General features: G+C 36.8%; 3 protein-coding genes across 3 annotated transcripts; 1 reads left to right on the top strand and 2 right to left on the bottom strand.

The window, feature by feature from the left end:
- Window positions 1-1,580: 1,580 nt before the first annotated feature.
- B0T23DRAFT_400610 (uncharacterized protein) lies at window positions 1,581-1,945 on the top strand (the record flags this gene model as incomplete). The annotated part of the gene is made up of 3 exons (XM_062838509.1): window positions 1,581-1,638; window positions 1,671-1,692; window positions 1,774-1,945. 3 exons carry the CDS (start codon window positions 1,581-1,583, stop codon window positions 1,943-1,945), a joined length of 252 nt encoding a protein of 83 aa, XP_062696524.1.
- Window positions 1,946-2,293: 348 nt separating this feature from the next.
- Window positions 2,294-4,494, bottom strand: B0T23DRAFT_3622 (uncharacterized protein). The gene is made up of 2 exons (XM_062836297.1): window positions 3,728-4,494; window positions 2,294-3,299 (listed from the first exon to the last, which is right to left on the bottom strand). The coding sequence occupies exons 1-2, from the start codon at window positions 4,310-4,312 to the stop codon at window positions 2,466-2,468; spliced, it is 1,419 nt and encodes a 472-aa protein (XP_062696523.1). The 5' UTR covers window positions 4,313-4,494; the 3' UTR covers window positions 2,294-2,465.
- Window positions 4,495-5,770: 1,276 nt separating this feature from the next.
- B0T23DRAFT_368769 (uncharacterized protein) lies at window positions 5,771-6,377 on the bottom strand. Its single transcript, XM_062836468.1, has one exon. It carries the CDS (start codon window positions 6,296-6,298, stop codon window positions 5,897-5,899), a length of 402 nt encoding a protein of 133 aa, XP_062696522.1. The 5' UTR covers window positions 6,299-6,377; the 3' UTR covers window positions 5,771-5,896.
- Window positions 6,378-14,388: the final 8,011 nt, after the last annotated feature.

Raw genomic sequence — 14,388 nt, 5'->3', positions numbered from 1 at the left:
TCTCCCTCCTCCTTGTTCCTTCCTCCCAAGCCTCGCCTCTGTACGTCACGCCCTCATCTTATTTGCCAAGCTTCAGATCGTTTCGAGGCCATGCAATAACTCCGATCTCTTGACCAGGCCTGCTCCTACCAGGCAACAAGGGCACACCTGGCAACTTGAATTCAATAGGTAGTTGGGAGGACTTTCTTCGCCATTCGCCTGCTTCCTTCCATGTCCTCGACGGATTTACCTCTTGTCAAGCCCCCCTCTGGTTCGCCAACCTCAAGCGCTCGAGACCATGGGTGTCTACAGGGACTCGGACTACCAAGCCTCCACGTTACTGGCAGGCACCAGGGCACACCTGGCAGTTTGAGGTCCTGAGTGCGAGGCCAATGTCTCCTCTGTTTCTCGTTCCTTCCTCCCAAGACTCCCCCGCCTCGCCTTTTGTTAAGCCTTCCACTCAGATTGCCCTTATCCGACGGCAAGCGTTTGAAGTCATGCTTCCCGGTACTGGCCCTGCGTTTGAGTTTGTGCGGGAGGCAGAAAGAATTCCCCTCCCATGCTCTGTTTCCCGCCATGTACTTAATCCTCGTCTTCTTCCCTTTCTCCTCTCTTCCACATTTCTTCTCCATCATCCCATCACTCTTCTCCCGCTCAAGTCCTCCATCCCAAGCTGTGCCACCAGCGGGACCAAACAATGACATTCTCTCCATGTCCTGCCCGATCAACCTCCGTTTGATCATCATCGCTGATGGAAGTCAGAGGTAAGCCAGGTTGACGTTTCCTGATTCAGTTTCCTTGGGTTCCTTTTCTTCGCGTTCGAATCAAGACGACGATGGTCTTGATCAGTTTATGTTCAACTCCTTCCGCTTCGATCTTGGAAATGAAGTTCTGACACATTATTGACACCAAGAAGAGCACTCTCTCAAGACGCTCATCATGATGTTCCCGCTGCCATTTTGAGTTTCTGCTATACCATCACAAAACAAGTGAGTAAACCCACCACTCGATCCCAAGTTGAGGCAGTACACCACACAAACAGTTGTTGTGATCCCATGTCCTTCCAACGGGGCGAGGTTGTCCGATAGAGGCAACATTGAACGCTACCACAAACCTGAGGCCAACCTGATTAAGAGCTTGATTTGACTGTCAAGCAAGGTTGCTCGAAAGGCCACTTCTCTACCTCCCATCCCAGCCCAGTGGCCCACCGCTACACGACACCCCACCCGTTATATTTTTCACCACTATATCAAGACACAAGTGCTAACCACTCCTTCTTCTCCCCGCCAGGATGACGGCCGACGTAGCGCATCGCCTTGTCGACAACTTCAAATGCCGGGCCCGGCCAGCGCCTTTGCCGACCTTCCGGCAAGGCAGCTGATATGCCACAAGCGGCTGCCGGGCCCCCGCGTTACCGCGCGGAGCGCCTAAACAACACGCATACTATACCAGGCTGCCTTTTGTCTTCCCGGACAGGGTGAACAAAGATGGTTCGCACGCCCAGAAGATGATCACATCTGTGCGTCAGCTAACTCAGCTTCGGCTTTGGCTTCACAGCTGAAAGATATTCGCCATCGCTATCTCTAGAGGCGCCATACACAATGGGGGGCGATGCTAGCCTCAACGCTAGCGGACCCAAGGATACGACCACATGCGATGGTGAGTTCTCATGTTGCTGTCGGGTTTCTTAGTGTCATGTTTGATGGAATTGATGTCAGGCTAACACATGGTTACTTGCTTTCAGGTCGGCGCCATACTCGGCTCTCTCAATGATGGCGCCGGGGGTCATGACAGTTGGGTTCGCGAGTATCAATTTGCCTGGGGATTCGCATCTCCGGGAGGGCCAAAGGATGCGCAAAGAGACGGACGCCGTCTCGGGCGAAGGACGAAACAGCCGCCAGACGGTGGTGTCCCAAACCCCGACCAGGCTGATGATCCGAGGTCAATTCGACCCAGTTCGAACTGATTTATCGCTGCCAGGACTGTTTCGCCTGGAACCAGGGAGGGACAGGCATGGAGTACGAGAACACAAAAACAAAACCCCAAAAAAAAAGATAAAACCCAAAAAAAAAAAAAAAAAAAAAAAAAAAAAAAAAAAAAAAAAAAAAAAAAACTAGAAAAACACAGAACAAAGACTCTAGAGAGGAAATCTTGGGTTGGGTTTGTGGTTGTGGTGTTGATTGTGGTTGCGGCATGTAGCTGTTCATGATGCTGGTGTTGGTAGTGGTAGTGGTAGTGGTAGTGGTAGTGGTAGTGGTGGTGTTGGACATGTTTGACAGGAGTAACTCGACGGCCAGGCAAAGAACTGGGGCAGTGTACATGTAGCTGCACGTAGAAATGTATTAGATAAACTTTCATAACTGATTCAAGCATGATGTTTTTGTTGACAAGCACTGCAGCAGCCACTTGGCCTTGTTCGTCTTCTTTCCCTTCCGTTCATTTTGTTCCCTTTGTCTGTATCCAATTCCTTCCAAAACTGACCGACTTTAATCCCCCGTCTCAGGATTCCACAAGCTCTCCCCCAACTTTTCAGGCCCCTCGCCCATGATCTCGGTCCACGCCTCCTTCAGCGCCATCTTCTCAAACGCAACATCATGATGATGTCCCTTGGTCTGCCAAATGGCCGCCTTCTCCTGGACATCCTTCCACCCCGGCATATCCGCATCCTCGGGCGTATCCCGATGTTTCCCACCATTAATATCCGACTGCGCGCCTCGTTCCGCCATGCCTATCCCCCCGATGTACTCCCACTGCGCCATCACGGGCGGAAACAAACTATACGCCACCAGATCCCGACTCATCACCATCCTCCGAATCAACAAATCCACAGGATTATCCAAATCCATCGCCCCCCTCAACAGCAACTTTGCCGCGCCCGTATGACTGATCGCATAAGCCGTCGTGCACGTAATCCCCCCACTCTTCCTAATCACCCTCTCCTTCCCCATTTTCTTGCCCCAGTACTCCTTGCCGGCGGGGACACTTTCGTCGTCATAGACGAGCTTGATTTCGCGGTCCTGGGAGTACTCGAAGCACTGGCCGATGCTGAACAAGTCCCAGTGTTCAGACAACCAGGGGTCGTCGGGGTTAGGTTTGATTGGCCCATTGTCAGAATAGGAAGTGGGGTTAGGATGGTGAAGATGGTTGTTGGGAGACTGGTAGGAGGGATCGTGGACGGCGGTGGAGTTGATTTGGTTTAAGAAATCGATGAAGTGCGTGTTGAGATTGGACATGATGGACCGGATGTTGAGGTCCCAGGCGGCGTCGGATTCGAGAATCAAGATAGGGGGGAGGCGGTGGCGGGTCATTTGGGACCAGATCTGTGGGTCAAAGACTGGTGTTAGTGGTTATGTACAGGGTAGAATATATGGACGGAGGTTGGATAAAAGGTAGCATGGGGGAGGAGGGTGGAGAGCGGTTGGGGGAGGGAATTGTGCGTGGGTGGATAGTGGTAGGTGATGGGATCAAGGTAGAGGTAGGTAATTGGGGAGACTGGAGTCCGGGTTGGGAGCATCAAATGGGTTTCATGTTGGGATTCTGCAGCAGCAGATGGGGTGCACATGGTCGGGGACATATGGAGAAGTTGAAAGGGGGGTTTTGTGCAGGTTAACAGCTAGGTTCTCATTCCTTGAGACACTCCGGAAGAGAATTAAAGTGTAGGGTCAACGAGGCTATGGTAAGTAGTTGAGGGTTGTTGGGAGGGAAAAGACAAAAGAGAAGAAAAAAAAAGAATACAAAAAAAACATACATTAGCATGAGCCCTCCAACACCCCTTCTCCCCCACCCTGAGCCTTCCCGGCCGATGCGTAGGCGGCATCCCAACGGGATCAATCATATCCGCCTCCACGGCCGGGGCATCCTCAATATCCAGCCCGGACATGTACGCCTGCAGCGCCATGGCGTCCTCGCGGTCATAGCGGGCCTTCATGTTGATGTACTTGATGGCGTGGAAGCCGAGGGTGCTGTTGCCCGCGTTCTTCTGGGACAACTCGAGGAGTTGTTCGGGAGTCATTTGCTGATACTTGGATTTTGATTCCTCGGAACCATGTTTCCCTCCTCCTCCTTGATTGGCCTCCGGGTATGGTTCATAATGATTATTATCCTGGGCTGCCGAGTTTCCCCCAGGAACGGCAATGGGATCGGTTGATGTCTGGAACGTACTGGCCAGTGCGGACCGGTACCTTTCCAGCACAAAGATGGTTAAGAGGACAAAGATGACTAGGGCGATGCGGTGGATATGTCGGTAGGAACGCCAGTGGGCGACAAGTGCTGAGAAGGACGACGAGATGGTCGAGAAGTGACCCGCCGTCCCGGTCTGCTCGCCCAGCAACATGATGTTGTTGGAACGGGGGGCGACCTGCACTATTCGGATATGCTCCGAATGTAGGTAGATTACCTAGACAACCGCCTTTGCTTGGGACCTCAGCGGTTGATGAAATTAATGGGGAAGTCGGGAGCGAGGGCGAGAACTAGGGCGGAAAAGGGAATGGCGTCAATTATATTATCTGCATGATTGTCGGTGCGTGCCGAGGAAGTGGTTGACGGCAGATGTCAGAATCGCCACTGAGCCGTTAAGGTGTATGCTGGATGAAGCAAGTGAAGTGATGCAAAAGCACCTCTAGGTAAAAGGTAAGGGACGTATGAAAGAAACTGCAAAATAGGTCTTCTTGGACAAGGCCTGTTGTTTCGAAAACCCGGTTACCCCGGAGCGGCCAAGAATCCTGAAATCGGGGCTGTCGATACGCGGATGATCCCAGTATATCGCGTGGAGTTGATCGATGGTCCCCGCTGTCGTCTCGTGTAAGTGGAAGTGGAGAGTGGACCCCTTTTTTCTTCGTCTGAACTTGGTCGGATCGGGATCTTGGAAATCAAGACGTCAAGGAGATGGGAGGCATCAAAGTTCCAAGGAAGAGGCAGAAAAGAGAAGCACATATGTCGAGGTAAACTGTGGAGGAGGGCAATACCAACTACATAAACTGCTCTTTGTATGACGGGAAGGTAGGTATGCAGCACGATTGAACCCGCCCCCCATCTCCCTTTTTCAGACAAGGGCCGTGGGAACTGGGATTGAAAGCCACCGCGAACAGGAAAAGAGGAACTGGAAATGGCAGTTGAGTGACCGCCTGAGACATCCACTTGCAGATTCAAGTCCCGCTGGGGAGGGGACGATTCCGTCGCGATGTAGTGTAAGGCATTCGATAGTCCTTCCATCCAGGTCTATCCCAATTCCGATGGGGATTTTTCAGGCAGCCTCCAAGGTATGAGTTTACCTTAAAGAGGTACAACCCATGCTTTTTTGTTGGATGGCTTCCCTGGCTCCGGGACTGGAAGCTCCCTTGATACGAGGTGGTGTAGACTACAATCCTCCTCTACGCGGACAGATGGTGGTGCACTGCCCTCCACACCCTGTTCTTTACAGGACCGAAAACAGATTGGTCAGGAGAATTGAGGGAATTGAGATGAGCACCTATGCAAGCATGGGGCAAATCCTACCACACTTCATTGACCCCGGAGGAAAATCCGCGCATACGAAAGACCAAGAAAAAAAAAAGGGGACCTGGGCGATCTGTAATGGAACCACTGCAATGACGATGAGTGAGGGACAGTTGCCAGTTTCCACTTTGTCGAACCTTGTAGGGCCTGCAAGGATTCTAATGTCGACAGGGAAGTTTTGCTGCAGTAAAGCTTGTCCAGTTGCAGTCGACCAGGCACACCACTTGGTTGGTGCATCCAAATCATGACGGTGGGGATGACCCCATGGAAAAACAAGTGGTAATCTTGTACCGAGGACCTAGTCTAGTGTGCTGAGGCTGAAGACGACATGGCGCCACCAATAAATACTACCAAGAGCATGGCGGCTGTGTTTTTGGGGCACTGGAGGGGGGGGGGGATGATTGGACGGTTTCTTGGTTTCGTGTCACCGTTTTCGAAGGCGTGCCAATCCAATCTCACTCATTGTCTTGCTGGTGGTGTTGGTATGTGTCGGCAAGTTGCTGAGGTCATGTCTCTCTCTCTGTGCCGTGTTCGGTTGCTTCGGGTTTGCGACTGGTGAACGGCTGAGAGTGATCGTGGATGAGAAGAGTCTCTGCCGCCCTCGCATCCCAAGCAGCCAGTTCCCTGCGAGGGAGAGTCCCCCCCTATGGAGCATCAGCCACGGTGGTCCATGACTATCAAACCGGCGATTGAAATTGAGGGGATTGTTATGGCAATCTATCTGCAACAACCTGTGCCTCTGGCACTCACATATGCCCCCGCAATCGGTTCCTAGCATACCTAGGTAGGTGAGAATGAGAATGAGAATGAAATGCAAGGGCAACATGGCGTTCCCCAAGAAATGTTGAATGGAATGGAAGCACAATGCCACCGGCAGTCATGTCTGCCGCTCGCGGTCGATCCTGGGAAAAAGCTTGGTAGGTATGTAGGGGTAGTTCAGCACGGGCCATCCTGTCATTCAGCTGTCTGAGGCACGTGACGTGACAGGCCCTGGCCGCTCAGCGTCCCCAACCCAACAACCCAACCCATTCAACAGCTGCCTGTCCCCATTTGCTTACTCAATATGGTCTGCTCTCTGTTGCATTCAACAACCGAGGATGGAGTGAATGCTGGAATCTCAGGGGCTATCAAGTGTGGCAGCCTATCACAAGAGGGCCTCTCTTTTCCTCAATACCGAATACGAACGGGGCGGATAAAGTGACCGTGTGCCTCGATAATGTGACCGTATACTAACTAGAAGGGGCCGCCCTATATAGTATATTAGCAAATATTAGTAAATACCAGCCGTACCAAAATTTTACAGCGAGCAGCATAAGTGTACATCCCTAATATACTTATAAGATTGAATATATACTTTATTACCCCTATACCTTATTATCGCCAATACTGCGCTATAGTATTTATCGTCGTTAAAATACCCCGCTCTATTTACCCTATTAACCCCTCAAAATTTAAGACTAGCATTATTAATCTTACTAGCGACCCCCCCGCTCCCGCTGTAATTTAAATCTCTAATAATAAGGATAACGGTGGCGAGAGTCTCTTATAATTATACTGCCTTTATAAATATAAGTAGTTTAATTATAAAATTCTCTTTTATAATATTAATACTACTACTAAAGTAAAGGAATTTTATATTACGTTAAATTATAGTAATAATAAAGTTGATAATAAACTAATTTAGTATAATTTCGTATACGGCGAAGGTAAAAATAAATATATTGGCCGTACCCCTAAGGGTATTTATAATACTTTGAAGTCTAGTAAAAAGGGTTATAAATAGAAAGTAAAAGCTGTAAAATATAAGAAGTTTAACGGTATTTAAAAGTTCAATTATAATTATAGGAAATAGTTTAAAAATATATTTAGGGATATTGCCGCTACTTTATAAATTAATTTTCTAAAAGCTAAAGTTAGGAATTATAATATATTAAATATACTAACCGTTACCAAAATCGTAAAGGTAGGCGTATTCACCCCTATTTAATAATTCCTCAATTCTTTATAGTCGGACCCCGCAGTATTTATAAAATTTTATTATAAGGGTAATAATAATAAATTTAATACGCCGAATAGTAATAGGAATAAAGGAAGTAAGAAAGGTAAATCCCTTATGTATAATAACGACTGTTTAATTAATTATATATTTTAGATATACAATTAGTATATTAATTAATAAAGGAAGAATTTGGAAGTATAGTTTTTAAATTATATTTATAAAATAAACTAGTTTAATATACCTTTACTATAAATTTATAGTATTACTTATATATATACTATATTTAATATCAGGTATTACTTATTGAATAGTAAAAAGGAGGAATCCTTTTACTAAATTTTACATATCTTCAAAAAATTATTCACTAATAAGAATATTATAAAAGTAAATATAATAATATTAAATTATAATTATATATTTAAGAGAACCGTCCGTACTGTCTTTAACTATAATACTTAATATTAAATTTACCTATAGTATATTATAAAAAATATTACCTTTAATATTAAAAAAAAATAAATTAATACGTTAAATAATATAGCGTTCGGCAATTAAAGTAGTAACGGTAATTATTTTTATAATAATAACGAAGACTACGACCGCTATAGGGATAATAGGGTTAATAAAGTTAATAGTAATTTTATTAACCTTATTAATAATAATAATTAAATTCGTATTATTAAAATAAAATTACTTATAATAAAAAACTATTATTAATACTTTAATAAAACTATTAGAAATATATTAATTAATTAATTTAATAAGTAAACCCTATTTAATTTTAAAAGGTTGTAGTTCGATAATACTAATAATATTTTCTTTATATAGGCGGCTATAATTTATTTTAATTCAAGTAAATAATTCTAAAACTATTAGCGAACTTTAATAGTAGAATTCCCTAATTAAAAGAGAAACTCTATTTACACAGGGAAGAAACTCCATTCGTACGGGGATCTACCTTTTTACTTATATATAACCCTAACCCTACACACCCACTACCGACCCGCACTAGTCTCGTTCGTACCGTGCCCGCTAAACTCCTAGATTTTAAATTATTATACCTATTTAGGGGTTGTATTAACTACCCTCGTACTATACTAGCTAATTCAATCTAATTTAGCAATTATTCTAATATATACCTTATTATATTACTTTCTCCATTAAACTATATATATTATTATTATATTATATTTAATTAATTTACTACCCTATATATTATTAAATATTATTAAAGTAAATAAAGTATTTATATTTAATCGATAGTACGGATTAATATATTACTTTTTAATATATTTCCTTAATTAATTATAATATAGATAGCCGATATAACGATACCCTAGCCGATGGGTGCGTGCGACCGTAGTGCGGGTGATTATTTTAATTAAATAATTAATATTAACCTTATTAATTTATAATTGAGACTTTTAATAAATATTACCCTAGTTAAACCTATTTTTACTTAATTTATAGAGATTAATAATAATAATAATAATAGTAGTAACCCCGATAGTAATAATATTTATAATAACCGTTATATTATTTTTAAAATTTAGTATAATACTTTTAATAAATTCTTTAAAGTAATTAGGGAGTGGGGTATAAAGTTTAATTATTAATTAATTAAAATATATTTAAGCGATTTAGTTAAGGGATTTAATTATATAAGGATTAATTTTATATATTTAGCTAGTAAAATTCGTCCTTCAATTACCTATAATTATTTAATATTAATAATTAAATAGGGATATCCTTAGAAAGGAGTTACTAAAGTATTAAAAACGAATTTTAGACGGTAGACCTTTAAAATTAAAGATAACTATAATAATTATACCTATCCTCCTACTAAAATATTATAAATCTATAGAATTTTTAAAGTAGAATATAAAATATTCGTTATATAGTATTTTAACTAATCTATTATTAAGAATTATAAAATTATAAAATAATTATATAATTAATTTCCTGATTTTTATTTTATAATTAAATAATTAGAAAACCTTCGTTATACTTTTAAAAAATAAATTAATATAAATTATAATCCCTTTTAATTAATTATAAAATTACTTATAGAGAAGGGGGTTTACTTTGAGGTTAATTAGGTAGATACTTTTTAAAAGAATAAACCGATTGCTTTTTTTTAAAGTAATCCTTAGGGAGAATAAATATGGAAGGAAAATCTTTGGGTCTAAATGTACGATAATATATATAAAACGAACAATAAAGGCCTAGCCTTTTTCTAAATTATTAGTATAATTAGGGTTAGCTATATTTTTAATTACGGCTTTAACTTTATTAATAATAAGAGATAAAAGGGATTTAATTAATTAATAAATTAAATTAATATTCGTTGTAAAGCTATTAGTATTAGTAAACTAATTATTATTATTATAAATTATAATTTAATAATAAGGATAGTTATTAAGCGAGTCTATTTAAATATATATTTTTAATTATATATTTTTTATATTAATAAGAATATAGTATTGAATATTAAATATAAATAGAATAAGAAGGTCACTATTTAGGTTAATTATACTTATATTAATGTAATTATTATATAAATATAATAAGAAATATTAATATCGACCTAGTAAGTAATTTAATCAATCTAATTAATTTAATTAATATATTTGCCTAGTAATATAATAATTCTAAATAAATTTAACAAAGAGGATAAGCGTATTATTATATATATAAATAAATTAGCAATTAGTATAGTTTAATTGGGCGTTCTCCTTAATATTATAGAGTATTTACGGATTAGTTTTTACAATTTTTGGAAGTATATATACTATACCTATATAATTAAAATATTTAATATTATTTGGGAGAAATTTAAAAATTTCTTTAGGTAGTAAATTATAATTATTATATATTTAAGAGAAACGTATATAGTAGTTAAGTAGGAGTAGGTTATTTATTATATTAATAAGAGATTTAATTTTAATTATTGTATTATATCCTTAATTGAGTCGGTTAATTAAAATTTAAAAAGTTTTATTATTAGCGGTACTATTCCCAACCTTATTTATTATATTGAACTATATTACCCCTTATATATTCTATAGTATATTAATTATTATATAATATATAGGTAATAGTTTAGTTATTAGAGCTATTATATAGAATTTTAGCCTCTTTAATATAATAAAGCGTTGGATCGATAAATATAATAATAAAGAAATAAGATTTATTTAGTAGAGGTATTTTAATATAGGCTAATTAGGAGAAGCCCTATATTAGGTATATTGGAGAATATTTGAGTTGGTTATTAAGTAATATCGTATTACTTTAAGTATAGTATTATTAGTTTAGAATTTCGACCCTAATAAATTGGAGTTATATACGGGCAAATTTATTAAGTAATTTGACTTACTATACTCGTATATTCTACTCCCTAATTTTTTTATTTAATTACTATTATTAAAATTACTAAAATTGGACTTTTATTCTTACTAATAATTTACGAGAAGTTTAATTAATAAGGATAAGTATTTTAAATATTATAATTTTAATTATATAGATTATTTATATAGCCGTCCTTATAATTTAATATCCTTTATAAATAATCCTTATACTTTTTGATTAATTACACTAATTAGTATTTAAATACTTCCTCTATTAATTATACTAATTTAATTCTAAATAGTATTACAATTCTAAAGTCGGCCTTATATTTAGTTTAATTACAGCCGATAGTTTAAAGTAGGCTATAACCCTATAGTATTAATATAAATAATACTATTTATTTAGAAAAATATATTTATATAGGAGGGGGTTAATTTAGAAGTAGAGAATATAATAAATATAGTAGACGAATAATCTTTTACTTTATTATAGAAAGGATAAGGCTATTTGCGAAGTTCTATATAAAGAAGGGTAAGAGGAGGGAGAGGAAGTAATTCTATATAGAGTAAAGGAAACTATATTATTAGTATAGTAAAAAGAGGAGGTATATTAATTAGTACCCTAATTAATATTTAAATTTAGTAAAAGAAATTTACTAGTAATTAAAACGTTCGATTATATAATAGAAATTAAATAAATTATAGATATATAAATTAATATAAATTAAGTACAATTAATTAATCGCTTAATTAAATCGCTTAATTAATTGCAATATACAACCGTACTACTAAATACCCTATAAAGTATATTATAAAATACCTTATAAATACTAAGTTTAATACGTATATTAATTATAGTCTAGAGTTTGCGCTTAGTATAGTATAAAAGAATATAATACTTAAATTTATTAAACGAAATTTATAAAAGAATATATTTGAGATATTGGGGATTGAGAGGGTTAGGGTTAAATATAGGCAAAAAGGTAAATCCCTATACGAATAAAATTTCTTCCCTATACGAATAGAATTTTTTAATTAAAAGTATAAATTTATTCCCCCTACTATTTTTATTAATTTTATTAATCCGGCCCTTACAATACTAATTAAATATTTATTAAAAACTTATTTACTTATTACCTAAAAATTCGTAACCTTCTATATTAAATAGTATTATAATTTCGGTATTCGAATTACTTTACGGATAGAGGGCGTTTATAATATATTTAAATAATTATTAAGGAATTGCCTTATTAATTTAATTACCTTACTTAATACTATCGAAGGGAATTTAAATTAATTAAAGGAGTAATTTATTATAATATATATTAAATAGACCTTTAAAAATATATAGTAGTATAATGCTAATATACTACGGTAGTTATAGTATTTAATAAATTTCGCTACCCTCGAATTAATTATAGAATAAATCGAATTAGTAGAAAAATAAATTAAAAATAATCCGCCCTCTTACTAATTAGAATATACTAATTGATTTTGAATATAGTATAATCTCTTTTACTAATACGAAATTCATTATCTATTCTTAGCGGGGCCTAATATAATCTTTATTATACTTTATATTAATTTATACTAATAGTTTAAACCTAATGCTATAAATCCTCCTTCTCCAATTATTAATTAGTAAAAGTATACTAAACTAACCGGCAATAACTACTATTAATAGTATTTCTAAAATTCGTAAATAAAAACGACCCTAATAAAATAATAATATAATATAATACCCTAATAATTAATAGACCGTAATTTATACTATAAAACGCCTACTCCGAATTTCTATTATAAAGCGGTAGTATTCGAAGTGTCACAGGGTTAGCCTATATGCCTTGTGCCTGGTGCCAGCGTACAGCAGCTTCTAAGACTGCCGTACGCTATTATCACCGCCGGTAGCTAATTAGTTAAAACGCTACCTGCCGCGGGTCTATTAGACCCGCCGCCAGTTACCTTTATAAGGCCAGCCTTCTAGGCACTCGGCTATACTTCTCTTCCTTTCTCCTTCGTACAATTATATATAATTATATCTACTATCTACCCTTTACCCGTAATAATTAATTATACCTTTTAATTATTATATTTATAGCGTAAACCTATTTTCTTTTATCGCGCTATTAATTCTCAATTAACACGCGTATAGAAATCGCCTCGCTCGTCGAATCGCCGAATCTAATACCCTAAATATTAATAGTCGTAAATTACAATAATTATAATTATAATCTCGCTCCCTTTATTTAGTAAATAAGAGTAAGTACTTTTTATTTAAAAAATAAGAAACTACTTCGTATAATTACCTTTCTTATATCTTACAACAAGAATAGCGATTATATATCCTTCTCTCCTATTAATAATATTAATAATCTCATTAATTTCAATACCCCTCCTAAAAGCACACCGTTTAATTTAAACGACATTTATAAAGTATTTAACAAAGTTATTAATACTACCAACGTTACCGTTTATCAAACCGCGCTCGTCGAACTCCTTCCCTCAATAGTAATTAATAACCTTCTTATCGGTATTAGCAATAACAAAAAAAAGAAAACTATCCCTCGCACCTACCTCAATATAGCTAATATTATTACTCGGGACCCCGCTTTCTAATTAATTATCGCCCTACTCGGTCGCTTTTACTATAATAACCTTATTTAATACAAAAATATCGCCATCGACTTTAAATATAACGAAGACGAATTAAAAATTATTCGTAAAATAACTACTAGAGCCTAAAATAATTTCGACTAGAAAAACCTCAACTATTTCAATTTAATAATCGAATTTAACAACCTTTAGAAGAAATACAATAACTTTAATATAAATTACACCGCCCTTAAATCTTATAACGCTAATATCCGGTCCCTATTTAATAACTTTAATAAAATTACCAATATTAATACTAATAAAATATTATCTTTAAAATAAACTATAAAGAATCCGCCGATTTTCACTAGTAAGGAGAATATTAGTACGGCCCACAAATACAAAATTTTTAAAGTATAACGTTTCTATATTTTATTTTAATAAAAGTACGACCCCCTCCTCTATATTAATAAGAATATTAAAATTATTCGCACCGCTATATTATTAAATTCTAAAATCTTATTTAATATTTAAAATAATTTGAATATTATTTAAAATAAAGGAAATATAAATTCCTAACGTTAGAAGACCAATATCGAATTTATAGAGTATTTAATTACCCGTTTCTAGAATATCAACCTAAAGATAAACATTAGCTATTATTTTAAGGAATTCTTTATAAAAAATATATCTTTTACAAAATTCGAACTAGAACTTACTAATCTAATAAACCTTTATAATTTCAATAACTCTATAAAAGTTCACTACCTACGCAATAAAATCAATAAACGCCTCCGTAATGCTCTTGTACATCGTAACCTTCCCAAAGCTAACGATTTTAAAAAGTAACTCGCAATCTACCGTACTATTACAAGTAATTTAAAGGACGCCGACCACTACTATAAAATAAATACCCATATCTTCAACAACGGCGCCCCCGCTAGTAATAATTCTAATAGTACTAATACTAATATAAAT

Source organism: Neurospora hispaniola, assembly GCF_033458365.1.
Source record: "Neurospora hispaniola strain FGSC 10403 chromosome Unknown B0T23scaffold_1, whole genome shotgun sequence".
Taxonomy (NCBI): Eukaryota; Fungi; Ascomycota; class Sordariomycetes; order Sordariales; family Sordariaceae; genus Neurospora; species Neurospora hispaniola.
Note: the sequence above shows the minus strand (reverse complement) of the source record. Positions and strands in the feature narration are given on the sequence as shown.